General features: G+C 39.5%; 1 protein-coding gene across 1 annotated transcript in view; it reads right to left on the bottom strand.

Annotated features, from left to right (window-relative positions):
* The window catches only part of Snd1 (staphylococcal nuclease and tudor domain containing 1), a 411,985-nt gene that overhangs the window by 370,690 nt on the left and 13,933 nt on the right, over positions 1-27,362 (bottom strand). Inside the window, exons 2-3 of the mRNA XM_015488306.2 lie at positions 7,458-7,607; positions 432-552 (exon numbers count right to left, since the gene is read on the bottom strand). Of these exons, the coding sequence (XP_015343792.2) occupies positions 432-552; positions 7,458-7,607 (271 nt within the window). The remainder of the gene's footprint in view (positions 1-431; positions 553-7,457; positions 7,608-27,362) is intronic.

The following is a 27,362-nucleotide window of genomic DNA, read 5'->3' as shown; positions in this document are numbered from 1 at the left end:
AGGAAAAAAAAAATGAAAAGCCCTGAACAGATCTTCCTTTCCTAAAGAGTCCCCAGGAAGAGAAGAAAAGCCACAAGATAAAGAAAATAGAGGATGCAACATAGAAAATCTATAGGAATTCAATGAGCACTCTGACCTAGAAACACAGAGCCATTAAGTTCCACAACCTGGTTGCCTAAACAGGAGACAGACTGCTACGCTATTCCACATCCACCTCAAACCACGCCAAGAAAGCAGCACAGGAGTAAACAAGGAGCAGGACTGCGGGGTCGTGCCTGTGCATCTATGCGCCATGTGCCCAGTACCTGATGCATCTCCAATGCCACCTACAGCCAACTCCTCAAGCTACCTCCACAGTAGACTGCCACCACATGAAATGCCCCCTCAGAGGAATTTTACACTCCATGAGTGCACTCCTCCTTGCCGCTCACCTTTTCCAAGGTAGATCATGCCATACTCTCGCCCCTGGGGAGTCTTGTTTTCTATCGTGAAACAGACTTCCTTCCCAATCAGCTTCTTGCGAAGGAACTCTCGAGCAGGAAATGCCCAGGGCTGAAAGACAAAACAAAGGTGTCACAGGAGAACTGCCTATTCCATATCCCGATCAGAGTTCAAGCAACTTCATGCCTTCAATAACCGTGTGAGTACCTAGCACACCTCAACGCTAAGAGAGAACAAGAAAACAAAATGCACACAATGCAGATTACACATTTAGGGGCCTTATACAAACGGCAGGTATAGTGATTAGTTAACAAACCATAAAAACAGGCCTCAGAACTTTCCAGACACCAGTAGTAGCACTTTCCCCATCACTGCCTGCTTAGTTACAGCTTACTTTGTGAATAATATTTGCCAACACTTTTATAGCACTTGCCATGTGCCAGCCACTGCTCTAACTGCTTTCCATGTATCAATCCACTCCCTGAAATGGGGAGCCCAGGCTCCAGAAGATACCTGGAGGATATCTTAAATAACAACTGCCACCTTGTTATTTATGAGAAACATCATAACTAACAAAATACCACCTCCATTTGTTCACCTTTTTTCCAATTTACAAAGCACTTTCCCCAAAACCAGTTTGAGGCATTGCTAGAGGAACGATGAAGGCTTAGTGCTATTATTTCAGAGGGAATTCACTGCTCAAGAAAGAGCCTTATTTTGTCATTTCTGCCTTCTTTTAAAGTACAGCAGCACAGTTGAAGACAGTCCCCGCAAATGTCTCCTCTTCTATCCTGCTCCAGTCTGAAGCCTTTGCCGGTCCCAGATTCTTAGAAGGACATCAATAACAGCCCTGAGGGGGGATCAGCAATTGTGGCAATTCCTCCCTCTCACCCACTCACAACACAGACACAGGTGGGAGTCACACATCCCCACACGGAATATCTCCAGGCTATCAAGAAAATAAGCAAAGCAACTGAGCACACTGGTACACACCTACAAATGCAGCAACTCGGGAGGCTGAAACAGGAGGATCACAAGTTTAAGTAAGACCAACCTGAACAACTTAGCGAGATAGCCTCAAAATTTAAAAAAAAAGAGGCTGGGAGTATAACTCAGTTGTCACCTCAATTCACTCCCTAGGAACACATTAAAAGGAAGTTAGAAAGGAAGGAAAGAAGGAATTGAGCAAAGGGAGAGTTTTGTCCCATACCTGCCCACCACTCCTATGATGGTTCAAAGAAGATGTCTCCTTTGAAACAACCCTGTCAGAGTGGACACTGGCACCTGAATTTATAGTCCAGTCCTAGCTCAATTCCCCAAGTTCCCTTAGAATAGAAATGGGAGGGACGGGCTCAAAGTTCCAGGAGCATATGGTCAGTAGGAGCTCATGACCTGAAAACACACAAAGGAGAAAAGGGTGCTCTTCTCTTACAATGCAATATGCACACATTCCCTATGAAGAGCTCTTAAAATCACAGAACTCCAAATGCACATAGGAAAGCAAACAGTAAATGAGTAGCCTGAAGAGGAAGCCTCTGCTTATCTTTTCAGTCCATGAAGATTAAAACATGGGGTCACCCAACAACATTTCTAAATGAAAAATATACCCAGACCAGAAGCCAACCAAAATATGGCAAATCCATCAACTTGCTTGGCTGGTAGTCATGTAACAGTGCTATTACATATCCACCAACTGTGACTGGTTCCAGGAAGAATTAGTCCCAGGTAAGGGTGCTCAAAGACCCTAAAACAACCTTGTACTCACTCACATGATCCTCTCTCCTGAAAATTACAATAGGCAAAGGAGCCTATTGCCTTATTGCCACTCAGTGGCAATAAACAGTTCTCCATATCATTATGGTTCATTCCCCACCCACATTCCCTAAAACTGAAAACAGAAAACACTTGCCAAAAATAGGTCAATAACTGATTCATGATCCCAATTATCAATCATATCACAGAAATAATAATAAACAAACCAATAGTACTGAGCCTCACACATATAAATTAACTTAGTGGTCAACTTATTCTACAAACATACCCAACTATAGCTGTGCTTACAATACAGCCCCAAGTACCACATTAATATTTAAAATTCAGTAATATTATTCTTAAATACTGGCAAAGTTCTAATCATACTTGTGCTCCTAAAGGAAGTTAAGACTTTGGTGAAAACTCATGTAACTAGGGTCAGTTCATGAGAAAATGAATATCTACCCCTTAGGGGGATCCTACAGTTTTTACCCACCAGGCAGAAGCTTTCTAAAAGCTTTCAAGGCTTGCTGAAAGAAAACCTTTTACTGAGGCCCTCATGTTTTAGAGTTGGTCAGTCACTGGGCAATAAGAGAAAGCCACACTGGAGATTTTGAAATGGACACACACCTAACACTGTAGGAAACAAACTGCCTAGTTTCTACAATCTTCCTTCCCTAAAGCAGCCCTCAAGTCATTTTCTATGCAGAGATGGGTAAATTCTGTAACCAGAAAAGATATCGGCTAAGACGAGAAGAGGCTCAGAGCTATGCAGGAAAGAAACTGACAATGGGTGCTCACAAGGGCAAGAGAACAGGATAAGAGAGAATCCATGCAGGCTGAGGATGAAGCTCTATGGTAGAGCTCTTGCCTAGCACACATGACACTCTATTTTAATCCCCAGTAACATGATCAATCAATACCACAAAACAAAACAAAGAATCCTTATAGAATTAAGGCCAATGCCTCCACATGTAAACACAGGACAGTCAGGAAGGCTTTCTATCTCAAAAGAATCTCCTACAACAACTCTAAAAGGCAGAGAACCTCCCTAAAAGCATTATCAGAAGCCAGAATGGCCTAATAGGAAGAATGACTGGTCTATTCATATGATGTCCCAGAGCTTCATCTAAGAAACAAGTAGCCTTTAAGTGAAGATTCACAACTACCTCCTCCTCCTCCCTTTAGAATCCCAATGCAGGTACTCTGAATCTGGCAGCTTATTCTCCATGCTCAAACGCAAGCAAACCTGTGACACCTGAAGTGAAATGCAACTTTCTGATTCCAATCTTTTTCAGTCATACTCCTAAAACTACTGGGACAAGATCAAACCCCAGAACAAAGTAAAATCTTAAAACCATGGTCTAGCATTTTATACTTCCATCCCCAGCCCCATACTGGAAAATAAGCCCAGGGCACTGTACCACTAATCTACATCTCCAGCTTCTTTATTTTTTATTTTGAGACAGGGTCTAAGTTGCCAAAACTGGCCTCTAACTTGGAATTCTCCTGCCTCAGCCTCCCAAGTAGCTGGGACTACAGGACTGAACCACTATGCCCAGGTTGTTCTAAGACTTTTGTTCCTTCTTTTCTTCTAATGACCCCATTGTATCACATGGATATCTTGCTCTCCCATCTCTCCCTCACCATCCTAATCCTCAAACTCAAGTGAATATAACTGTCACATTCACTGCTGTATTTCTCATGAAACCAACATACAGCTTTACACTGCAGGAGCTCAATTAATCTGTGAGAAATAAATATATAAATCTCACAGTGCCCATCAATGCAGTATCTAGGCTGCCTGGAGTAGCTAGGCAACGCTGGGGATTAGCCTGGGACAGGGGCAGTGCCGGCTGGGACATACAGTAGGGTTGCTTTCATTGCCACAGGACTTAGGAGAAAGCTGAGTACCAGTGAAAGAAGATAACAGGAGGAAGGCAAAAAATAATCAAGTGAATGATATTTGGGGCAGTGATACAAAGGCAAGAAAAAGAACAATAATGTCTTTGATATTTCTTGAATGTGAAAAGAACCAACAGCTCCAAAACAATGGAAGCCTGGAAGGGTGGTGCCATGATGAATAACCCTCCTGCTCCCAAAGAGAAATGTTTGGGTTCTTTTCCTCATTATCCTCTTAAACATTTACTCACTGTATACCTGCTTTGTGTCGGGTGCTGACTAGACACAAGAACCCAGAGATGAGAGAAAAGGCCCCTTCTTTTGAACAGCTTATGATCTAGTAGAGAAAAGCACAGACCTGGAAAGAAATGTTGAGGATGCTCTGCTAGCACTAAGATGGGGAAAGGACTCCTGATGGAGGGAGTAGCATGAGCCAAGGACAGAGGAGGTACACTCCTGTGTCCTAGGAGGAGACCTGAGTGCTGCATCATGGTTGGGCAAAGAGACTGAAAGTTAAATCACAAATGCTCTGTGTACCAGGCTAAGACACGTAGGCTTGTCAGTGAGGAACCACTGAAGTGTCTGGGAATAACAATGAGCAAGGCAATAAATGAAATTATGTTTCAAAAGAATCTGGGTACCTATGGAGAAAGGATTAAAAGGAAGAATGAGGCAAAGGGACTTCATTTCAACATTCCAAGCACACTATCAAAGCTGAACAAAGAGCAGTAACAACAGCAATAAAATGTCAAGGATGGATAAGAAAAGATTTTAAGGAGGCAGAATTTCTAGGTCTTGATAAAAGGCCTGGATATTGGGGGAGAGGAGGTGAAACAAGAACAAGGGAAATCTGGTTGGGGCATTCCTGATACTGACTCAGGGCAGCTTCAAGGGCACGCAGGTCACAGCAGAGTAAGGACAGACTAGATGTTAGGAGGGAGAAATAATGACTGTGGGCTCACTGAATCTACAAATACTTCATCTGCTAGGGATCCTTGAAAAGTAACTGGAAGAAACTTGATGAGACTGAGGTGCTCTGGAAGAGACAAAAGCACTAGACTGTATAAATACATGGGACTAAATGGAATGCCAGGTAAGATCAGAGGGTATTCTTTCAGCTAGGATAGTTCTGGTCAGATTCTATTGTCCTGTTACATGGCATACAGTTATACTTTAGAACAAGTCCCAACTGGCCTTGAGCTTCTCTGCCCCAGATTCTCACCCACAAAACGGGAAATTAAAACACAACCCTCTTTCTTAGAGGCTACACTGCTTCTTTCTTCTGGAGAAATGAACTTGATCAGCTCCAAGAAAGGTCAACACTCTTCACCTCTCAGAAGCAGTTGAGTTGTTATATAACATGCAACTGAAAGGAAGAGAACTATTTAAAATGTTGGTTTGCTCATTTGGTTAGCACCCAAAATCTGAAAACTATTGAAAGAGACTTAATGTTTAGTACTCGGTGTAACACAGCAGCAGTGATTGCCACACACTACCACTTACTAAGTACTTTATGATGCTATAATGCACAAAGCCTGACACATTTTCTCGTTTAATCCGTGTTGAACAATCCTGAGGTATACACTATATATTCCCAACACCTGTGGTTACTGATGGAGGACCAATGAAAAAGACCTTATCTTAATCTATTTAGTTAATATTCCAAGATTCTAACTGGTTCATTTGACAAAATGGTTATTTTTCTCCACTTCTATTATCTGTAACACTCCTTTACATCTTTTTTCTTTTTTCTTTTCTTTTTTTTTTTTTTTTTGTAGTACTGGGGATTGAATCCCCAGCCTCACACTTGCTAGACAAGAGTTCCATCACTGGGCAATATTCCCATCCCTTCACTATATTCTTAATTTAAACAAAATGCCCTTAGTTATAGTTGGAAAAAAAACTAAAATCTTTTCCCTAAATAAAAGATCCTTATGAGCTCTAGCTTGTCCTTCTTCACGACCCTGGAGAGCAAAGGAGAGCTGAGGTACTAATTTGTGTAACATCAAATTGGGGCAAAGGACAAATAATTATTTTCTAGAAATTTTCTTTCTATACCCAAAGCACTACTAAAGAAGAGCCAAACACAACGATGTTTCAAGGTACAGAAGCCAAGAAAACTAAATTGTGCAGAACTGGGACTCAAGGCAGCTGCCTAGAGAGAAAAGGAGTCCACAAAGCAGCCCTGGAAGCCAGGCATCAGAGGTGGGGGAAGGGGAGTGCTAGAGGCATGGTAGAGATAGGGGACAAAAGCTCAGCAGTTTCTCAAGTCACCTTAACACAATGGTGAGTTGCTGAGAAACAGATAATTTCATCCCTTAAAAAGTCCATCTTCAGGGCTGGGGCTGTAGTGGTAGAGCACCTACCTCTAACGTGTGAGGCACTGGGTTCAATCCTCAGCATCACATAAAAATAAATAAAGATACTATGTCTATCTACAACAAAAAAAATACTGAAAAAAAAAGTCCAGGGCTGGGTTGTGGCTCAGTGGTAGAGAGCTTGCCTCGAATATGTGAGGCACTGGGTTCGATTCTCAGCACTGCATATAAATAAGAAATAAAGGTCCATCAAAAAGTAAAATAAGTAAATAAAATCTAAAAAAAAAATTAAAAAGTCCACGTTCACACAAAAATTTACAAACAACTCCATGGGACTCGCAGATACCTTTAGGGATACATGGATTTCAGATTAAAAATCTGTAATAGGGACCCAGCATGTATCATAGGATACTATTTATGAAAACAATGCTATATAAATATTAAAAATCTTTGAAAGAAGACATAATAACATCAATGGTCTATGGGGGAAAAGTAGTAGCTTTTCACAGCTGTCATAACTGATGATGACTTCAAATGGCTGAGACTACCTAGAAGATGTTCTCAATTTATTCCCAGAGTAGCAAGGGAAAATACCAACCAACCAAAAGGTTCAAGAAAAGCCCCGAGACCCTTGATTGCTGCTAAGGCAGTGAATGTGAAACTACAAGATGCAGCCACAGGGATGTACCCAGAGCCATCAGTCCCATAATAACAAAATACTCAAAATACACAGGAAAGAAAGCACATCAAAATCATAACAGTTACCAGGTGTAATGGTGTGTTTTCTGGTAGCCACTAGTGAAGCTCAGGAGGCTAAAGCTGGAGGATCGAAGTTCAAACCCAGCCTCAGCAACTTAGAAAGGCCCTAAGCAATTTAGTTAGCAAGGCCTTGACTCAAAATAGAAGATAAAAAGGGTTGGGGATATAGCTCAGTGGTTAAGCAATACCTGAATTCAATTCCTGATACCAAAACAAAAAAGAATCACAATAGTCAAGGGTGAGATTGAGCTGTTACCCATGTCCACAGCCTTAGGAGGCACCTACCTCATCAGGGGTATCTTTTGCATCTGGTTGTGTGGCAGCTGCCCGCCGGGCAAGATTGCCAGCGCGAATGTTGCTGAGGTTGATCTGCCTCTCAGGAGGAGGCCCACCACGAGGCTGCCCTCGAACAATGATGGCACACCCTGAGAGGACCTAAGGAGAGACAAAAAGAGAAAAATTAGTGTTCTAGATGTGACATCAACATAATGTAGGTTGTTCACTAAGGCACTAATCCCTAACACCTTAACAGTACCACAGAGGCCCTCAAATATTTGGTGAATAAAGAGAATTGCTTTTAACTTTATAAGAGAAAAAACTGCATAAAGCCCTGGGCCAGATTCCAAAATGATGGTCCCAAAAATACAACAGGAATTAAACAACCAATAGAAAAGCCATAAAATAAATAGACTGGGATGAAAAAGTATGTGAGATATGGAAATTAATGAATGACCTTTGTAATTTCATCCCAGCAAGCACCACCACTTACGTTCTTTTCAATTATTAAGAAGCTAATATCTCTATTCACACTTTCCATTCTAGGATTGAGGCAAACATGAACTTAAGAAAAGGGGAAGCCAAAAAAGCCCCTACACACCATCTAAGAGGAACTGAGGGTGCCCAAGGTCAAGAGAGAGAGAAATCTGTCATGTAATCTGGAAAGCCAGTTCCTGGATGATTAGAACAGTAGACTCTAAAAGAACTTTAAGGCTCCCACATGTAGCAGCTCCTTTGATCTCTGACCAAGGGTGCCAGGCACAGAACCCACTTGCAACTGAGAAAAAGACATTTAGATCACTAAATGCAGATGAGGCCAGAGAGGAATGAGCCTTGTGAAGGAAGATGAATCAAAAAAGAGGAGTCTGAAGGTATTGTGGATTGGATATGAAGGTCACCTAAAAGCCCTAGTGAAACGGTTAGAATATGAGAGCTCTGACCTAATCAGTCCATCCTAGTTTGAATGCACTAACCAGGTGATAACTAGAGGTAGGATATAGCTGGAGGAGGTGGGTCACTGGAGGTGTCCTGGAAGGGTCCATCTTCCTGTGGCCCTTTACCCTCTTTGTGTTTTCTGGTAGCCACTAGTGAAGCAGTGCACCTCCACCATATTCTACCACAGTGATATGCTATCTTACAACCATGGTCTAATCCTCTAGAATCTTGAGCCAAAACAAATTTCCCCACCCCTAAGTTGGTCTTGTCAGGTATTCTGGTCACAGTGGGAAAAGCTAACAGAGCAGAAGCCACTCTAGCTAAGATTTCTCCCTCACCTTTCCACCTTAAGTAATGCTATAAATTGAAAAATATAAATTTAGTAGTGCATTTCAACATACATGTATAAAAAAAAGAATAAGAAAAACAAGTAACTGAATAAATGTTGTGGTTTAGATCTGAAATGACCCCCAAGGTCTCGTACTGAAAGCGTGGTCCCCAGGGCAGCAAGTTCAAAGATAGGGTTTTCAGGCAACGATTGGATAATGAGGGCTCTGATCGCATAGGTGAATTAATACACTGGATGGATTAACCAACTGACAGCTGAATGAACTAATGGGAAGTGGGACCTAGCTGGACAAAGTAGGTCATAGGGTATACCCTGGGAGGGTGTTTTCTCCCCAGGCTTTCCCTCCTCCACCCCCTCTCCCCCTCTGCCCTCTCTTCTTCTTCTCAGCTACCACGAACTGAGCAGCTCTGATCCACCACTTCCTCCATGATGTACTGCCTCATCTTCATTGCCCAAAGCAATGAAGCCAGCTGAGTGTGGATGGAAACCCCAGAAATCATGAGCCAAAAGAAACCTTTCCACCCCTAATTTGCTTATGTCAACTATTTGGATCACAATGATAAAAACTGACTAACACAGTAGTCACTACCCATATTAAGAACTAGGACACCGTCAGAACCTTGGATTCCCTCTGTGCTCTTCTCTACTCACGTCCCCTTCGCCTGACTCCCACCATTACTCTGACCCTTATGATAATTCCTCCCTTGCTTCTTTGTACAGTTCTGTACAGTTCATCAATATATACATATACTTGGCAATATGGCTTTATATTTTCTATTTATGAACTCTCTACTAAGTGAGTTTACTGCACGTACCTACCAATAACTTGTTTATTTTGCTTCTTTTGTGTTTAGTGGAACTCATCCATGTTGATGTGAAACACTAGTTTTTTCATTTTCATGGCTATATAGTATTTCATTTTCTGAACATACCACAACTCATTTACCCACTCTACTCCTGTTTTATGGGAACTTTATCAAACAAATAAGCATATTCCAATTTTTAAAAACTGGTGCTCTGATTAATGTCTTAATATCTCCAATGATTTGAGCAGACAGACCTTGACCTAAATCACTCCTCTCTAGTTACACTCACACAACACAGTACACACACACACAGTCTTACTAATCCAGTTACAAAGCATGCTCTTATTATTATTTCTGATCAAGTGTTATCAGCAACAAAACTCTAAAATTGCCAACCAAACAACCTTGCTAACAGCCCTAGGCATCGTCTCTGGGAAATGAGATTCTAGAAAGACAGCTCTCAAATCCAAGCCAGGAAAGAAGAGGTAGACTAGAGCAGAGGATACCTGGAGTTCCTGAGACAGATCAAGAAAAAAAAGGAAAAGAGCTTGAATCTGAACTCATTTACAGTCAATTATTCATCACAAATGGCATAAGTAAAATACATAGAGCACACCGTAGTATACACGCACTTTAAATATTTCATGCACGTATACCAAAGGAGGCCTAGGAGAGCCACGCTACTCATACCACACAAACCAGATGATCTGTCTCCATTACCTGCTCCACAATTTTAGTTCAAGTTTTCACAAAAATAAAGCATTCCCAGGAGACCCAACATGTTACTCGATGAAGCACAGTTGGAAAAGCTAATATCCACTTACAAGAAAACGCACTGTGGCATACTGCTAAATAAGTACTGACCCAGCTCAGGAAACCAAAGTCTGACAATGACCACTGAAAAGCTCAAGAACAGAGTAACTCAGGAGAAGAATCCCCTTTCATCCCTAAACATTAGAAAGGTATTGCCTCTAATGCCTCTGCCTAGTAATCTAGGTCCCCAGGGGCAACGGGTCTACTATGTAATATCTCAGCCCCATGAAGGTCTTTGGCAAATAACTAGCTCACAATAATTTTACAACAATACTCTCTTCCCGAATGCTGTCGGAACTTTGCATTATTGCGCCAAATATGCTTGAATTAATATTAGACAGACTTGGTTTTTTACTTTTTAGGCTGCTCTGTGTATTGTATTCTATTGAGTATGCTAATTTGAACAGCAGCCACCGATTCAACCTTCTAAGCAACAAGAACAGATTCATAATGGCAGAGACTGCTACTTCTATTCCTCCCAGGTAAGGACGGATGTGTACATCTGCCTCTGAACTGTCTTCCCATCATTTGCCAGTGACCTTAGAGGAATGGTAGGAAAAGATTGTTAGGAAAAATGGTTTCCCTCCTACCATTTACAGAAACGAAAATTGTTCAAAACACACTTAGCTCTCCCCATTTCATTTTCCAAGCGCTGTTAACCTCCTCCACCTGCCTTGCTTGTCAACCATCTATTCAAGTTCTTCAGTAAAAAAACATTTTAACGGCTTCCCTTTACATAAGATTTTCAACCAAATAAAACCAAAGAAAAATAACTTTAGGGGGAAAATACTTTAAACGTCTAAGTAAAATATGGAAAAGATCAAGATCTACATATCAGATAACTTAAATTTCATGTGGCATCAACGCATTTTTTTCCCCTCTGAGAGACCTGCCATCTAAGTTGATTTGGGAGTAAATTACAAATACTTAACCACTGAGCCATATCCCAGCCCTTTTTATATTTTATTTAGAGACAGGGTCTCAATAAGTTGCTGAGGCTGGCTTTGAACTCACGATCCTCCCACCTCAGCCTCCTGAGGGGATTACAAGTATGCTCCACTATGTTTGGCCTAAGTTGATTATTTTCATAAGTTTATTCACTGATTGGTTTATTCATTTAGTTAATTATAGTTATTTATTTTATTTTTTTCTTTTAAATATTTATTTTATTTAATGTCTAACTATGTGTGGGTCATTGTTCTAGTTAAGCATCATATTTCACTGAAACAAAAACATTTCTGCTTTGGGGGAGCTGATATTCTAGTGGGGACACAAACAGCATAGTAAGTAAAATGTCATTCATGAGAATTTTAATTTCAGAGGAATCATGTTACAATTGAAAGGAGACTGTCATGGGTAATTGATCGCTGAAGCTGCACTGACTGATTCATGTTGCAAACTTTCATGCATGCAGTAATTATCCTTAATTGCTAATTTATAGGGCATAGAAAACAAGTCATATGGTTACTGCTTTATCCAATTATATTAATAAAATGACATATTCTAGAAAACCAATCTTAGGACTACCTGATGCAGCAGGAGGTTTGTGAAACCAGCTGTCACAATGAGTCCAGTTTGATTGAGGTTATGGATTAGATAATTCTCAGCTCTGCCAATAAAGGCTGCAGAGAGATGTGTGTGATTCAAAGCACCTGGCTTCAGGGCAGGAGTCAGGTGGCTACAAAGGCTGAAACAAGGCAGCTGAGAAAGAAAATGGGGGCTCAAACTGTTCAAACCCACTTACAGGTTTACTGGGAGATTACCTACAGTGAAACACTATCTGGGCAGCCACTAAAATGTTGCCCAGCAACAAGAACACCACATTAAATCTTCACTAGATTCTGATAAATGATCTGGTGTGCTTAACTCTTTAATTCCCAGCCACTGGCAAGAGTAGACAGAAATCTTCTGCAAAAATCTACAGCAAAGAAAGCGACCGTACAGAAATTCTTAAGTACGTTAATGCAGTCAGCATTTTTTTCCAGTCCAAGAGAAATATCTTCTTCACCTGAGGATCATCTTATTACCCCTGCATTCTACCTGTTCAGATAAAACGGGAAAATGGCAACAGCAACACCTGCCAATATGAAGAACCAAGATAAAGAATGAGAGCTCAATAAAAGGCCCCAAACAAATCCATACATTTATTGTCAACTGATTTAACAAAGGGCTAAGAAAATTCAATGGGAAGAGCGGTCCTTTCAACGAAAAGGTGTCAAGATAACCAGATATCCATAAGCCAAAGAGTAAAGTTTGATCTCTACCTTATGCTACATGCAAAAGGTTACTAAAGAAGGTTCAGAGTTAAACCATAAAAGTTTTAGAATTTAAAAAAATGTAAATCGTATGACCATGCATTAGGTGCTAATTTCTTAAATCTGACACAAAAAATACAAGCAACCAAAATGATTTTAAAAAGGACAAACTGGACTTCATTAAAATCAAAAGCATTGTGCTTTAATGAACATTTATTAAGAAACTAAAAAAATAATACTCGCAAAGCATGTTTGATAACTATCTAATATCCAGACTGAAAAATCAGAACAATAAAAAAAAATAACCCAACTAAAAATGGGACAGAACATTTGAATAAACATTTGAATACACATTTATACAAATAACCAATAAGCACATGAAGAGATGCTCAACATCATAAATCATCAGGGAAATGCAAATCAAAAACACTTCACAGCTCCTGAGATGGCTATAATCAATAAGATAGAGAGCCAGACTCAGTGGCACATGCCTGTAGTCACAGCTACTTGGGAAACTAAGGCAGAAGGATCACTTCAGTCCAGGAGTGCAAGATGAGCCTGGTCCACATAGGGAGATCCCATCTCCAAAAAACAAAGTCAGAGAATAAGAAGTGTCGCCAAGAATATGGAGGAATCGTAACCATTGTAGGTTGCTGGTGGTGCTCCTGCTTTGGAAAAATCTTATTGTTCCTCAAAAGTTAAAGTTACCTTATGACTCAGAAATTCTACTCATAGGTATAAACCCAAGAGAAATGAAAACACATGTTCACACAAAAACTGGTTGACAAATGTTCATTGCCACATTATTCATAATAGCCCCAAAGGGGGGAAAACAACCCAAATTTCATCAGCTGATGAATGAATAAACAAAATATAAAATATCCATAACAAAAATATTACTCAGCAGTAAAAAGAAATTAAGTTCTGCATGATTTCACAATATGGATGAACCTTGAAAAACTTATGCTGTCAAACAAGGCAAACACATGTTGAATGATTTCATTTATACACAATGTCCAGAATAAGCAAATCAATATAGACTAAAAATAGATTAGTGGTTCTCAGGGACTATGGAGAGAGAAAGAGCAAAAAGTGATAAGTGATGGTAACAGGGTATCTTCTGGAGTGATGAATTATATTCCTAGAGCTGGGCACGGTGGCACGCTTGTAATCCGAGTGTTAGGGAGGCTGAGGCAGGAGGATCACAAGTTAAAAGATAACCTCAGCAATTTAGCAAGGCCCTAAGCAACTTAGCAAGAACCTAAATCAAAGTTTAAAATAAAAGGACCAGGGATGTGGCTCAGTGGTTAAGTACTCCTGCGTTCAATCCCTGGTACAAAAAAAAAAAAAAAAAATTATATTTTGGAATTAGGCAGTGGTGATCACTGTATGAATGTAATAAAAACCACTGAAATATATACTTCAAGGGGGTCAAGTTTATTATGTGAATTATATTTCAAAAAATTTTAATGAAACCAGGCATGGTGGTACATGCCTATAATAATCTCAGCAATTTGGGAACTTGAGACAGGAGAATCACAAGTGTGAGACCAGTCTCAGCAATTTACTGACTCTAAGCAACTGAGCAAGAACCTGTCTCAAAACAAAAAAACAAAAGGGGCTGGGATGTAGTTCAGTGGTTAAGCACACTTGGTACCCACCCACCCCCAAAAAAAGGCCCAGTTTGATCTACATATTCTTATAGGTAGATTAGATTTAAACAATGCTAATGAAAAAGAAAAATTTAAGGCACTGACAGAACCAAGTCAGGCATGGTGACTCATCATAGAAAAGGCTATAGAGAACCTCTAGGAATAACAAAGCAAGAAGTCACAAGGAGAGAACTTTGGTAAATCTACTAAGCTCTTAAAAGGATGAAAATGGCCAGAAACAATATGGGCTTTTTCTCAGAAACAATATGACAAGTATTCTATGTCACACAGAAAGGAGAACCAGAGGTGTCTCTGTGCTAGAATGTCCACAGAGCCATGGGGAAATCTTTAATTACAACACTCAAAGACTGCACGGACAGCCAGGCACGGTGGCACACACCTGTAATTCCAGCAGCTGGGGAGGCTGAGGCAGGAGGATTTCGAGTTCAAAGTCAGCCTCAACGATGGTGAGACACTAAGCAACTCAGTGAGACCCTGTCTCTCAATAAAATACAAAATAGCGGGGCTAGGATTGTGGCTAAGTAGTAGAAAGCTCGCCTACGATGCATGGGGCACTGGGTTCGATCCTCAGCACCACATAAATGTAAAATAGAGATACTGTGTCCACCTAAAACTAAAAAAATAAATATTTAAAAAAAAAAATACAGGGCTGGGGCTGGGGCTCAGCAGCAGAGCACTTGCCTAGCATGCATGAGGCACTGGGTTCAATCCTCAGCACCACATAAAAATCAACAAATAAAATAAAGGCATTCTATCCATCTAAACTACAAAAAAAAAATTTTTTTAAATACAAAATAGGGCTGGAGATGTGGCTCAGTGGCCGAGTGCCCCTGAGTTCAATCCCCAGTGCCCTCCCCCACTCCAAAAAAAAGACTGCATGTACAGGGGTCTAGGTCAAATGGGAGAGTAGGAGGCCAAGGACTCTCCTCTGACAATGTATTTTCTACACCTAAAATCCCATCAGGGGATGGGAAAGGATCTGCTGTAGAAAGGGGAGGCAAGGTTTGGCCTAATAGATAAACTTTAACAAAGCAAAAATATCTCAAAAAAAATCTAAATAAACACAAAAGTAACAATCAAGAAACTAAATTGGAAATTTTTTAGAAAGTATATCAGGAAAAGGCATCCTTACAGCCAGAGTTATTGTCTCCAGAGGAAGAATCATTTCTTGAAAATTAAAATGTCACTTAGACAAAGCAGGCAATCCCCAAAGAACATAAGCTATTTGGTCTGGGAAGTCTTTCCCAGAACATTTGCCAACATAGCCAGCTTCTTTTTTATTTTTTCCTTTCTTTCTTTCTTTTTCTGGCAAGAGCAAGAGGCAAACCTAAATTAGCGGGCCCCACATTCAAAGCCAACGAACTGGAAGCCCAGGACATCTCATGGAACTGCTGTTCCACTGGCTCGGGATACAACTGCCTCCAAACCAGCTGTGTCATAAATGGGCTTCAGTTTGTAAAATAAGGGAGTTTAAATCTCAGGAGCATGATCTACTAAGACAGGTCCGATAAACAGAGCAGTTAATCTGGGCCCTTTCATTTTATATCTGAAAGCAAGACAGATGAAGTGACTTTTGCCTAAAATAACAAGGCAGGTATCTGATGGTAGAGCAAGGCTTAGAACTGAAGTCTCCTATCGTGATGTTCCAACTATGCCACATGTAGAAACATGCATTTGGAAGCTAATTTCTCTGTTAAAACAGTAACTGACGTTACCTACCAGTTAAATCTTCCTACCAGTTAAAAATCTCCACTTACATGTGCCAGCAGAGCAGGTGTCAGAGACAAAAATCACGAAGCAAGTAAAGCTTCCATGAGCTGGTTGATCCAAATCAAACTAACATTTACTAAATACTACCACACGCAAGGCAGGCAAAGACTTAGAGTACAATATTACAAAAGAGCACACAGAACACAAGGGAAAAAACTTCACAATGGTAAAAGGTTGGACTGGTAAACTATGGCCTATTTGCCAAAGTTAGCCTGTCACCTGTTTCTGTATAGTCAAAAAGCTAATTTTTAAATGGCTGAGGGGGGGAATCAAAAGAATATTACATAATGTGCAAAGAACATGAAATTCAAATTTGCGTGTCCATAAATAAAGTTTTATTGGAACATGCCAAGTTCATTCATTTGCATATCATCTACAGCTACTTTCACACTAGACAGCAAGAGTTGAGCAGTGGTGGACAGAGACCACACTGCTTATAAAGCCTAAAATGTTTACTACCTGGCCCTTTACAGAATAATTTTGCCATCCCCTGATATGAAGCATTACGACAAGGGAGTAAAACTAGTTTTTAGTTTTTCAGTAATCTAAATAGCAAATGCCCAGAAAAAAATAAGTTCTGGACAACTGCAAGTTATTCAAACTGCTCATTTTTATAATCAGAGGAGGAACAGCATTATATAGCAATAAGTTAGTTTCAGAGTCAAACCAATCAGCAGTGACCTCAGAAAGTTACTTAATTGGCTCAGTTTCATTATTTTGAAGTAAATATATAAGAATATCCATAAGAATTGTTATAAAACCTGCCAGGCTTAGTGGTGCCCACTGTGACCCCAGCAACTCAAGCGGCTAAGGCAGAAGGATCACAACTTAGCAAGTCCCTGTCCCAAAATTAAAATTTTTAAAGGAAGGAGGATCTGGGCATGCAGCTTAGTGGAGAGCAACCCTGAATTCAATCCCCAGTATAACAACAACAACAAAATCATTATGAAATCTAAACAAGAGGATAAAGTACTTGGCTTAAAACCAGGTCCAAAGACACAATAAATACAAGCTGACAGTTACTATAAGAAATAGCTCAAGGGCTTGGATATAGCTCAGGGGCAGAGCTCTTGCCCAGCATGCCCAAGGCCCTGGGTTCAATCCCCAGCACAGATGGAAGGAAGAAAGGATAAAATGGGGGGAAATAGCTCAAAGTGTGATGTGAAGCAAAGACTAAAAGAATATGTACCTCAGAAGATGGCCATTTCCTCTGGGGGTGAAAAAGTAAGCATCAAAATCATGGAAATTCTCCCACACTAAATCCAGTCAGAATTACTTAGGCATCCTGTAATCTAGTCCCATGATTTATCAGTTAAGATATCCACTCTCTAGGAAAGCAGACCTAAATGCCTATCAGAATATCTTTCCTCAAAAGTTATAGTATTACGTATCGTCTCTTAGGTTTGTACTGTACTGAACTTCACACTTGACAAAATGTCTTAGCAAACACAGCTCAGACAGTGTGGCCAAGTGGAACAACAATGATGAGTTCTGTAAGACTTAGACAGTCTTACAAACTCAAGGGAACACTACCCTGAATGTGTGATAGTCCCTCTTCTATAAATGAGAATGTAACTACTGTCTTCTCTGGGCTGTTTATATTATTAAATGGGCTGTCTGACCACTAGAGTTTGAATATGGATTGTCTCCTCTGAAAACTAATGGGGAAATTTAATCCTCACTGTGAGGTATAAAGCAGATAAGGGGCTGGTGATATAGTTCGGTGGTAGAACACACACTTAGCATGCATGAGGCCCTGAGTTCAGAGCCCCCCCACCCAAAAGGTAAAATCTACAGAACACAGAAACATAGCCCAACTAGGGTGCTTACAGGAGGGCCCTGGTGGTGGGGGGGGAACGAGAGAGGGGACGGGGAGGGGAAGCAGATAAGATCATCAGGTAGAAACCCATGACTGAATACTGGTGACTTTATAGAGGGAAAGACAAAAGCACAAATGCATGCACACAAAAGCACACAGCCCTCCCTAGTTATGGTTGCTTGATGCTCTGTGCCATCATCTCTGGATCTTGCCAGGCAAGAAGGCCAGAAAAAGACATGGCCCCCCAACCTTGGTCCAGAACCATAGCCAAAATAAACTTCTTTTTAATTTTCCCAATCTGTGGTATTATGTTATCAGCAATAGAAAATGGACTGATATACTACTATCTGAAGTCCAGTAGGTAATTCAATAAATGGTAAGGGGATGCTGGTCACTCGTTTCCTTTCCAACTCTCCATGCCTCTCCATCCTCAAAATGTTCTGAGGAAGCAGGGCAGAAATCTTTATTCTCATTTTACAGATGGGGAAACCACGGCACAGGAAGAATATGGCTCCAAGATAGAATACAGGTTTCCTTATTGCACATTCTAATAAACCCCAAAGACTTATAAACCCAAATATATGATGAGAACCATAAGCCAATACTGATGAGTTACATAAAAGACCACCACAAGACCTCTAGCTCAGTCCCTGCACAAAGAGAGCCTCTCCATGTAGGAACTGACCCCATCTCCTAGAAACCAGTATCAGCACTGCCTCTAGGACAATGGTCCTCTGCAGAGCCAGGTTTTTGCAACCTCGTGCTGAGCTCTGCTGTTGCCAAGGACCCAGGAGATCAAGGCATATTTACTTAGAAATAGGAGAGAAAAACTCAGTAACAACTAATCATACGTAGCATGCATATGTGAAGTGCTTCTTCAGAGAAATATACTCCAGTTGTCAGGAGAAAATTTTTCAAAATGGGCAAGTCATGTGTTACCTTACCAAAAGAAAAGCCAGTACACTGACTCCAGAAGATACAAAATATCACTGCCAGAAATCTTTGACCCCTCTACCAATTGGTCAGGAAAATTACCACAGTGATCCAGGATCTTCATCCTTTATCCATGATTAAAGAAAAAAAAAGCAATTTAAACGTTATATAAACAAAGTGTAAAGAAAGACTACAGCATCAAACTAAAACCCATGGTAATATTACAGGTGTACCACTGCACCCAGATTTATTTATCTATCTATCTACTTTTATTTCTTTTTTAGTTTGAGAGAGGGTTTCACTAAGTTGCCAAGGCTGTCCTCAAACCTGCAATCCTCCTAACTCAGTCTCCCAAGCACTGCACCACTGTGCCCAGCTAGGCAGCCTTTGTTCACCTTTCACTACCAACTGGTCAAAAAAAAGCTCTAGCTGGGGGTAAAAAACCCCACTGTGGGAGACCATAAGCTTAGTATGCATAAGGCCCTGGGTTTGATCTCTAGCAATGCAAAAAAAGGAGGAAAAAAAAACTTTTTAAATAGCCCTAAGCCCTTCCTCCTCTTGATCAGCACTGTCTAGTAGGGCACTGAGGTGCTGACAAGTCAACCAGCACCTGCCAGCAGGTCAATAAAAGCTGAGGATTCAACTAGTGTGAGCAGGAAATTGGCCACCTACAGGGAAACTAAGCAAATTAGACACTGAGGAAGATAAAAGCCAGGTTTCTCCCTGGTTAGAAAGGGGAGTAACAAATATAGAAAGGCTAGGAAATAAAATCCTGTTGGGTTGGAAATGAAGGTAAACATTAAAATACAGACATGTGCAGGCTGGGGTTGTGGCTCTGAGGTAGAGTGCTCACCTACCATGCATGAGGCACTGGATTCGATCCTCAGCACCACATTAAAAAATAAAATAAAATAAAAATATTGCATCTACTTATAACTAAAAAATATTTTAAAAAATACAGACATGTGGATGTGTGTCTATACACCCATGTATTTCCTAGCTCCATCCACTAAGAGGGCTTAAAAACCTGATGCTCAGCCAGATGCAATGGTGCATACCTGTAATCCCTGCAACTCAGGCAGGAAGATGGCCAGTTCAAGGTCATCTGGGCAACTTTAGCAAAATATTGTCTCAAAATAAAAAACAGAAAGGGCTGCAAATATAGCTCAATGGTAAAGCAACCCTGGTTCAATCCCCAGTACTGAGGGGGAAAAACACTGATGGACAGATCTTGTACTAAAAATTCTGCTGAAAAGAACAAAAGCTCCTTAAAGAAATAGCAAATTCCAGGTTTGAGTCAGAAAAAGCATATTATGCTGTGTCAAAAGTAAAAAATGTGCTTAAAGAATAATGAGGACAAAAAAAAAAAAAATGAGGGGAAAAGATGGTGGAATGAGATAGACATCATTACCCTATAGACATCATTACCCTAGGCGCATATATGACTACACATATGGTGTGATGCTATATCGGATACAACCACAGAGATGTAAAGCTGTGCTGCAATTGTGTACAATGAATCAAAATGCATTCTGCTGTCATATATACCCAATTAAAATAAATACATTTTAAAAATAATTAATCCTACATTGATATTAAGATAACATATTATTAGAATATGTAAACCTTTAAAATGATTATAATAATGTACCTATGCCTTTTTTTCTGTTACATGATAGAATAAGCACTTCTATAGAAATAAAGTACGGTTAAATTTAAAGATCAAAGAGGATGGAAAGAAGACTTAGAACAAGTAAAAATCTAACTGGTCATTCTTTAGTCTTTTGCACAAAGACAATCTTCAATTAAAAACAGGCAAATCTTCACTGGTAGAATGCAAACCAGTGGTTGCAAAGGCTAGAGGTGTCTGGAAAAATGAGGAGTGACAGCTTTTGGAAGCAACGAAGATGTGACTAATTAGGATGATGGTTGCACAATTCTAAATATATTAAAAAACAGAATTATACTATTTACATGAATGAACCACATGAATATAAATTATATCTTAATAAAGTATTATAAAAAAATAAAAAAAGAATGATGAGGACATATCAAAATGATAAAGAAGCCAGCTTAAAAGAACTCTCACTGGCCAAAATTGGGACAACTTGAAAATAAAAATAATAATAATGGATTATAATCTATTGAATGAATAAATGTGTGAGAGAAAATTCTACATTATAGTAAAACAACAACTAATGGATGTAGAATCAACAATACAATTAGAAAATCATTATTTGGTAGCATTCACATTAACAACTCTGGCAAGAATCATCAACGGTGCTAAAATTGGATAAGTATTTGATAAAGATCAAACATTTGCATAATCTCAAAATATCTTCTTATAGTCAAGCACAGAGGAACATGCCTATAATCTCAGCAACTGGAGAGGCAGAGGCAGGAGAACCTTAAGTTTGAGGCCAGTGTCACCAATTCAGTGAGTCCCTGTCTCAAAAAATAGGTAAAGTGGGGATTAGGGATGTAGTTCAGTGGTAAAGCACCCTGGATTCACTCCTCAATACTCCCGCAAAAAAAACATTTATACACACACACACACACACACACACACACACACACACACACACGTTTTCACAAAGTACTAATTACATGTTAATTACATGTTAATTAAGTACTAAGTATGCGATAATTATCAAATAATTAATGTAAAAATATTTATTACTAATTATATAAAATACTACATTGAAGAAACCTGCCAGATACCATCTTAAACAAGTAATTACATTATCTGTATCAGTAGTAATGGGACTATCAATGCAATGTGCCTCAGAGATACAATTCACTAAAGAGAACACAGCATTATTTATGATATTCCTGGCAAAATGCATAACTTTAATCACAAGAAAGCAAGGCAAACCAATGCTTAGGGACATTCTATGAACTGGTCTTAGAAAATATCAACAATGTAAAAATGGGGAACCACTGCTAACTGAAGGAAACAAGAGACATGACAAGTAGCAGGTGGATCACCAGGGTCCAATCCAAGTGATCCTACACAGGGCACTGTTAAGAAGTCTGTAGGTTGGAGGACAGTATTCTATCCATATTAATTTGTGATCTTTATAGTTACACTGTGGTCATGTGGAATTGTTTCCTTGTTGTTGTTGTTGTTGTTTTAATATTTTTTTAGTTGTAGATGGACATAATACCTTTATTTTATTTACTTATTTTTATGTGGTACTGAGTATCGAACCCAGTGACTCACATGTGCTAGGTAAGTGCTGTACCACTGAGCTAAATCCCAGCCCTGTATCCTTGTTTTTAAGACAACACTTAGAGGCAGGAACTGTGGCACACATCTATAATTCCAACAAGCTGGGAGGCTGAGGCAGGAGGATCACAAGTTGAAGGCCAGCCTCAGCAACTTAGTGAGACTCTCAGCAATTTAGTAAGACTCTGTCTCAAAATAAAAAGGGCTAGGGATGTAGTTCAGTGGTAATGTGTTTCTGGTTCAACCCCCAGAACAACAACAACAACAAAAACTTAGAAATATTAAAAGGTAATGGGTTATCATATCTGAATATTACTCTCAAATAAGTCTGGAAAAATTACAGTAAAGAGATTATATTTGCAAATTTGCCTACTCAATATAATTTATTTGTAACTTCCATATCAACAGTCTCAGCACATTTACTGTCATTCAAAGGCATGCACATGCAGAGTAGCAAATATATGAGTTGTCAAGTGTCCTGTCCCAGCAGACAACAAAGCAATGCTCTCCTTTCTTGTTTCAGCTCTAACACAATAAGCAAGTGTTCCTTTCATGGTCTATTTAGTTACATGTTTTTTTGCATCTTGGAGCTTTTTGTTATTTTCATTGTTTAAAATGGCCCTCAAAAAAATAAAAAAGAAAAGAAAGAAAATGGCCCTCAAGTGTAATCCTGACATGCTGTCTAATATTACTAAGTGCAAAAAAAGCTGTTATGATACACCTTACAAGAAAAAAATGTATGCGTTAGATACGTAAAAGCTTCATTTAGGCACAAATTATAGTGCTATTGACTGAAAGTTCAATGTTAAGATGTCAACATTATACATTAAATAAGATGGCTTTAAATAGAAGCACTCAGAGAACAAGGTTATGTATTAATTGATTGGTGAAAATGTCACCAGACGTCCAAAGGATCCTAATCCTGTATTGCCCCTGGCAGCAATGGTTCAATATTCAATTCAGTGTTTGCAACTTAATAGAACATTAAATATTGTGAATAATGACTGTATGTAACAAACACAGAGAGGATGATAAACCAACTGGGGCAAAGGACTTATCCGTACCATTCTCCCAACTGTTATTAATATTTGAAAACATTTCAAAATCTAAAAAATGTTTTTTTAAAAACAACTTTTTAGGTGTTAAACATACTATAGGCTATTTTAGAGCCTCAATGATAAAACACATCACTAGAACTAGATCTCATTGGTGATTCTGTAACTGTCCATTTCCCTACCCTTTCCCTCCTTCTCCACACATACACAACTTCTAAGACATAGAATGCATACCACAGCTCTGTTGCATGACCCACATATTTCACTGTAATCCTTTCATTACTTCATTTTCTTCCAAATGAAATGTCAGAAACTTTCACAGAATTCAAACCTTCTCCAATGCACTATTCAAGACTAACACCTCCAAAAATACTTTTAGGTTTTAAGGGAGATGCCAATTCCTTCCTATGCCAGTTATCTGGTGGGTATTTTTTTAATCACATATAAATTATAGAAATGTGGTAGAATTAGGTTTTATAGCCAGGTATGGTGCTATATGCCTATAATCCCAGCTACCTGTGAGGTTGAGGCAGGAGGATCACATGTTGGAGGTCATCATGAAAACTAAAAAAGGCTAGGATGTAGCTTGGTGGTAAAGCACCCTAGGTTCAACCCCCAGTACCATAAAAGAAAAGAAAGTGGAGGGGGGGGGAAATAATTGGGTTTTATATTTAAATATCAGAAACCCTTAGCCAGTGCATGACTGTAATCCCAGCAGCTCAGGAGGTTGAGGCAAGAGGATTGCAAATTCTAGGCTAACCTCAGCAACTTAGCAAGTCCCTAAGTAACTCCTATCTTAAAGTAAAAAGGGATTGGGAATATAGCACAGTAGTAAAGAACCCCTGAGTTCAATCCCCAGTACAAAAAAAAAAAAAAAAAAAAGAACACCCTTAATGTCTCCAGTTTTTGAGAAAGTGAGCAAGTTTAGAATTACAATTATTGAGAAGTTTTTGTAAGAGATAAGAACAACATTCAATGTCTGGGTTTAAGTGAAGATCTGCAATCTTGGCTGCAATCTTTTAACCCCTGACAGTCACTTTCTTTACAATCAGGAAGGAATCAGATTATCAAGAACAATGCCAGAGTCCTCTGCTCTAATTTAGAAACAAAAGAAAAAGATGTTTTGAGAAATACCAAGAGAAATTCTCTCGATTACACAATAACTGGGTTTTTCTTTTCTTTTCTCCTAAGATTTCCTCTCTGCCCATCTTGGAGCCTTTGGCATTTTCCACACCATAGGCTGTCCAGATCAAAGTACAAGGGCAGTATAGAAATATTTTCATGTGGAGGGATCAGGAAGCACCTCTACTGCTAAGCAAGTACAATTTCAAAGCATGGAACAGTTCATTTACATCATTGCAGTCACCATGGCCACAGACATCAGTTGAACCCCATCATCTTTCAACAGAAACAAAATTTGAAAGGCATAACAGAAAGCCTCTGAAGTAAATTACAGACCAGCAATCACCTGATAGTTTGTTAGAAATGCAGACTTCACACTCCATCCAGACCAAGTAACTTAGAACCTGCATTTTAAAAAGTTCCCCAGGTGACTTGCATGCACATAAAGTTTGAGAAGTATGCTCCATTAATTCCCTGCCTCTACTATCCAACTACCCGGCTCAGAAACCTATGTTCTCCAGAAAATTCAGTTTAAACTTTGTTTTGGTAAAGAGTCTTTCCAAATCCACAGACCAGGTGAACTTGCCCTGCTGTATATATTCTCTGGTACTCTACACTTCTCCCCCACAGAATCCATCACAATATGAAATCATGGTATAAGCCTGTTTTGCATCAGGCTTCTCTTGGCTGGAAGCTCTATAAGGGTAAAGGACTATATCTCTCTCATTCACCATGGCAGGCCCAGAACAGGACTAGAAACCAAGTATTTTCTTTTTTAATAAGTGAATGGTGGGCTGGGGTTATGGCTCAGAGGTAGAGCGCTCACCTAGCATGTGCGAAGCCCTGGGTTCGATCCTCAGCACCACATAAAAATAAATGAATAAAATGAAGGTATTATGTCCAACTACAACTAAAAAATAAATATTAAAAAAAAAATAAGTGAATGGTCCTCTGTGTCTCAATTACAGTGTTAGATTCTGGAGCAAGAGGACAAAATCAATTAAGATATGGACCTTGTTCTTAGGCAGTTCACAGCTTAGAGGACTTTGTGCAAACTAACCATGAGCCAAGTCCCTAAGAACATGGGCTACATTCACAGCTGCTTTTCTTATTTCTCTGCCAAATGATAACAGATAGCCCAACTGTTCTCCAAGGCCCTCTGCTCCCACAGCATGAAGGGGAGGCCAAGAATGTCTTTGGCAACTGCTCCTCATTTGGATCCTTCATTTCCAGGTTACCTTGCCCAACCTTCTCTCTCTGCCTAATACAACTCCAACTTTCTTTAGCATCACTTCATTCTCCCCTAGAAAGTTCATATTATTTCTGGCAACATTCTCTATAGCCTCTTCCCTCATCGGTTCTCTTATTATGAGATGTCGAATTTCCCTTGTTACCTCCTCCAAAAATTGTCTTGCCTAACTCATTTCTAACCACTCAATCGGTTATTTCCTGTGAGCTGTCAAGCCTACTTTATTCTCAACAGAAACCACTCAAATCTATATCCCTGGCCAATTTGGAGAATCTCCTAATTAACTGTTCAATATTCAATTGTCTTCCTACTTTCCTCAGTCCCTTCTCATATCTCCCAAAGGATACTTGGTGATTGAGCAAATGCTATTCTCTTTTCTCAGATTATATTCCCCATGATTCTTATATTCATTCTTGATTAATAAAGAAGATCTCTCAGTAGATTTACTTCCCAAGCCTATATCAAAAAACCATGGTCACAAAAACATATCTAAATACTGAAACTGATAGCAATGAGTGGTAATATTGCTTCCTTCTACCTCTGGACATGCAGTTCAGAGAAATGGAAGTTGATGGGCTAAGAATACAATGTGATATGGAGGAAGGTGCTCAGCAGAAAATGTGCAAATAAGCTTAGGCCACTATTTCACCAGAACAGTCTGATAGGCTCAAAATCCATCATGCCTCTCCACAGTAACAGGGAGAGACCAGCTATGGCCTACTAGCTGCTGCCATGTCTTCTTTCTCCTCCTCACAGCATTGTCATCATTGCATCCTGGGCAAAATGCACTGTATAAAACATCAAATCATAATCAAATGATTAAAAAGGAAACAGGGGACCGTTATACCAGATACAGCTAAATGAAAACATACCAGATGTGCCAGGTACAGTGGTGCACACCTGTAATCTCAGGGAGAGGAGGCTGAGACAAGAGGAGTTCAAAGCCAGCCTCAGTAACTTAGCGAGACCCTAAACAACTCAGCAAGATCCTGTCTTTAAAAATTATATAAAAATGTGGGGATGTGGCTCAATGGTTAAACTTCCCTGGGTTCAATCTCCAGTACCAAAAAAAAAAAAAAAAAAAAAAAACCCACAGAGATCTTAATTATCAAAAGAAATGAAAAATGATTGCATTTACCGTTCCTCAGGTTTGTTTCTATAAAGTCATGTGCATTTTTTTCTCAAAATACTTGTACAGCAATAGAGGCACTAAATACTGAGCATAATACTCAATATTATTCATAGTGAATCATCTATAAAGAACGTCTAATATTTACTTTGGTTTATAAGCAGGATCAATAATAGAACCTGAGTTAGTAAGTCAACTTCTAAGTTACCCATGAAAAGCATTAATTTTTCCAATTTCTTTCCAAGCGTGTTTGGAAACTTCCTATTTGAAATGCTGATAGTCAATTTTAGATGTCAAAATAAAGTACAAATCACAAATCGACCATAAACATTTCAGAGTCTTTTATTGCTGCATTAACATACCATCTCAAGATTCTTCTTACACTTAAAATCCTAGAGAGACTATAATAAAGGAATAAAAGCTGAAGTCCCTAGTCATCTAACGCAGCTGGTAATTAGAAAGAGAACTGCTCATTCCTTCCCCACTGGGATGGGGCTCTCTAAGCCCAGGCCATTCTCCAACATAAGGCGTACATCTGCATATTTTCTTGAGACGTTAAAAAGTGCACACTTCCTCAAGAAATTAAACAGAAGGCTATGTGACCACCATTTGGAACCTGCTTATGATCATCTGCAGTGCAAGTACTGCCCATAAAAGTCTGTGCCTTCAGGCTGGGGTTGTAGCTCAGTGGTAGAACAGTTGCCTCACATGTGTGAGGCACTAGGCTCAATCCTCAGCACCACATAAAAATAAAAAAAAAAAAAAAAAAAAAAAAA

This window comes from Marmota marmota, unplaced genomic scaffold (assembly GCF_001458135.2).
Source record: "Marmota marmota marmota unplaced genomic scaffold, marMar, whole genome shotgun sequence".
In the NCBI taxonomy this organism is placed as follows: Eukaryota; Metazoa; Chordata; class Mammalia; order Rodentia; family Sciuridae; genus Marmota; species Marmota marmota.
This window is presented reverse-complemented; position numbering and strand designations above follow the sequence as displayed.